The following is a 3,096-nucleotide window of genomic DNA, read 5'->3' on the forward strand; positions in this document are numbered from 1 at the left end:
GGGGGGTTCTTTCTTTCTTTTCATTTATCTTGGCGGGAAAGGGGGAAAGGGGGGGGGCTTTTTTTTAATTTTTTTTTTTGGTTTCTGAATCAGTACTGGATGTTTTATAAGAAGTGCTCATTCAAGAGCAAGATTATTTCTCAATTATCAGGCATCTGGTGCTACTCAGAATCAAATTTAAGTTTAAAAAGGGAAAGTTCTCATATCATCAATTCAACTTATGGAAAAAGTGACTACGTAGATTTAATTGTTGTTTATTCAGCCTGATACGCAATTAAAGCATCTGATTTCTAAAAGAACAAAAAACAATTCGGCTGTAGCTGTAATTTCTAAAAATCAAATTGGTAAATAACAAGTAGGCCTATTGTTTGCAAGTCTACTGCATAATTATTCATTAACATACGAATAGTATTTTGCAATGCAACTTTGAATATGCTGGAAAATGCACTTTTTCTTTTTTCCATTTCTCTTTTCTTTCTTTTCTTTTGTTGTTGTTGTTGTTTTTGTTGTTTTTGTTGTTGTTGTTGTTGTTGTTGTTGTTGTTGTTGTTGTTGTTGTTGTTGTTGCACGTGTATTGTTTTCTGTCCTTAATTTGTTCACACATTCCTTGGTTTGTATATTATTTGTTTATCGGCAGTTCATTATTTTGCAGATTGATTCATCTCTTCATTCAATTAATCATTTACTCCATTACTCCTTCACCTACATACTCATTCACCTATACAATGAATCATTCATTCACCCATTCTGTCAATCATCCATTCACTCATTTACTCGTCCATTCATTAAACCTTCCACTTATCATTCTCTCAATCTTTCACCTATCTATTTGTTCTCTCACTCATTCTTTAAGTCAGTTACTCACTCATCCACCCACCCACCCAGTCCTTCATTCATTCATTCATTCATTCATTCATTCATTCATGCATGCACATACACTCACCCACGGTATACTTCAACATGCTCTACATCTTCGTAACAACTTAACAATAATAACAAGTTGGTGGTTGGAGGGTGCTCTGGTGTGGTTTGCTTCTTCTTTCCAATCAAACATCTGTCATCTTTATTTGTTCTCCTTCTTTCTTGTGTTTGTTACTCTCTTGTAACACCTCTAATCTTTATATATGACCTCATTGTGTTACAAGTGCCGTAAAACGCCTACTAAAACAAAACAGTAATAATAATAATACTTTTAACCCTATCCGTATGCCATGGGATAATTTTGTACCCCGGGGGTTTTATTCTCCACATTTTAGAATACTTCTAGTACGAAGATCTCTTTGAAACTTTCAATATTATTTCTCAAAAAATCATTTTAACAGACTGCTGTGCAAAGCGGATAAACGAGTTAATTTCATCTTTGGAAAGTGGTGGCACAGAGTTCCCCACGTCGTAAGGATACGATAGTAAAACATGACGTACGGATAGGGTTAATATCCTCATAAGTACTCACCTGCAAGTCTGGAAGTCTCTTGGGCTGAGTCTTCGTGCTGGCCTGGTGATGGTGATGGCAGTGGTAGTGGTTGTGGTGGTGGTGGCGAGGAGTCCCGGCGACCCAGGATGCTGTCTATGCTGTAAGACACGCACCGCTTACCTGGGGGTCGAGAGGTCGTCGTGGTGCTGTTGTTGTTGGACGCTGGAGGCAGCTCGGACGTCGGTGAAGCTTGTGGGTGAGTGGCGGGGAAAGAGCTGCTGCTGCTGGATATTGGAGGCGAGGATGACGAGGAGGCGGATGAGAGCGTTGACGTCGATGATTTCGGTGATGACAGCGGCGATGGTGGGGATGATGATGGGGAGGTTGGGATGGTGCAGCAGACTGTGACTTTAGTCTCCATTGTGGTGACTTGTTTTATTTTTGGTTTTTTGTTGTTGTTGGGTTTTTTTGGTTTTTTCACGAAGTGAAGTCCAATTCTGGAGGCTTATACGTGCTCAACAGTGATACTACAACAAATTGGGATAAATAGTCATACAGATATTGAATTTGTATGCTATTTTCCAAAAGCTGGTTGTATCTTTGCTGTAATTGTTTTGCAGTTGTTTCCGGTACAATTTACTCTTTCATGAACAATTCATTAATTCACCCCCAGAGACGTCCACTTTCTCTTTCTTTCACTGATATTCAGATATGACTTTCAACATTTTGTTCAGTTACAAACATCTTCTGTTGTTCGTGTAAAACATTTAACTTATCTCCTCTCCCTTCACAAATGGCTCATTCAGAAAGTCCGTATCAAAATCTATTTTAAAATCCTTATATATCTCATTTCGTGGTTTTGCACTTGGTTGACAACGGTGCAGTGATAAAATGCTATCTTTGAAAGTTGATGTAACACAGAACAAATTCTATTTCTGTTTCGAAATTTATCACAATTTCAAAGAATCAAAAGCACGGAAGCTATAACAACAAACATTGTCCTTCTTTAGAAGTATAACTGCTCCTCGTCGGCTGGGTCTTGCTTGTCTTTAATACCAAACTGTCAAGAACAGCTTCATTGCAGTCGTGTTCATTTTGTCTTCTCATTTATATCCAGCTAAAAACAGCCAACCAGCAAATGGTCGAGCGGTGAACTGCGGTACAGATTTCGGGAGAAGAAGAAAGAACTGTAAAAAAAAAATCCCCGTCCTCAATACCACGAGACGGACGGAATGCCTGTGTCAAAAGTTAGAAGGGACAAATACGTCGCTAATTAGCCTATTACGCGGAGAATCGAGCAACACTCACGAATCAATCGGCCTGGGAAGAACTTGCCCGCCCTGAAACGGGAAGGACGCGAAACAGGAATCAGCCATTGGCTGGCCAGCCCGCCTCGAGTTACCCAATAATAGTGTCGAGTTTCTGTTGGCTATGGGATTATCATGGGCCCCCCTCCCCACGTGCTTCCGGCGAGGGGCTTGATCGCCAGGGCGGGTGGAAAAGTGGGCGGGGCGCTGCCCGTCGCTCGCCTGAAAAGAGGGAAAAAGCCGAGGGTATTGCTTCCCGGGGGCTGGCTGTACATTGAAAACTAATCGACGGTAAACTGTGGCGGGTGTGATTGAGTTAAGAGCCGGATCGGAGTGACAATTACTTGGCTTTAAGCCCATGACTACCCTCCCCCC

General features: G+C 41.1%; 1 protein-coding gene across 1 annotated transcript in view; it reads right to left on the reverse strand.

The window, feature by feature from the left end:
• LOC101862604 (putative protein TPRXL) overlaps positions 1 to 2,822 on the reverse strand; it is a 9,733-nt gene extending 6,911 nt beyond the window's left edge. The window contains exon 1 of the mRNA XM_013086394.2: positions 1,454 to 2,822. Within this exon, the coding sequence (XP_012941848.1) occupies positions 1,454 to 1,835 (382 nt within the window). The 5' untranslated portion in view covers positions 1,836 to 2,822. The remainder of the gene's footprint in view (positions 1 to 1,453) is intronic.
• Positions 2,823 to 3,096: the final 274 nt, after the last annotated feature.

The sequence above is a fragment of the Aplysia californica genome, unplaced genomic scaffold, assembly GCF_000002075.1.
Source record: "Aplysia californica isolate F4 #8 unplaced genomic scaffold, AplCal3.0 scaffold00462, whole genome shotgun sequence".
Lineage (NCBI taxonomy): Eukaryota > Metazoa > Mollusca > Gastropoda > Aplysiida > Aplysiidae > Aplysia > Aplysia californica.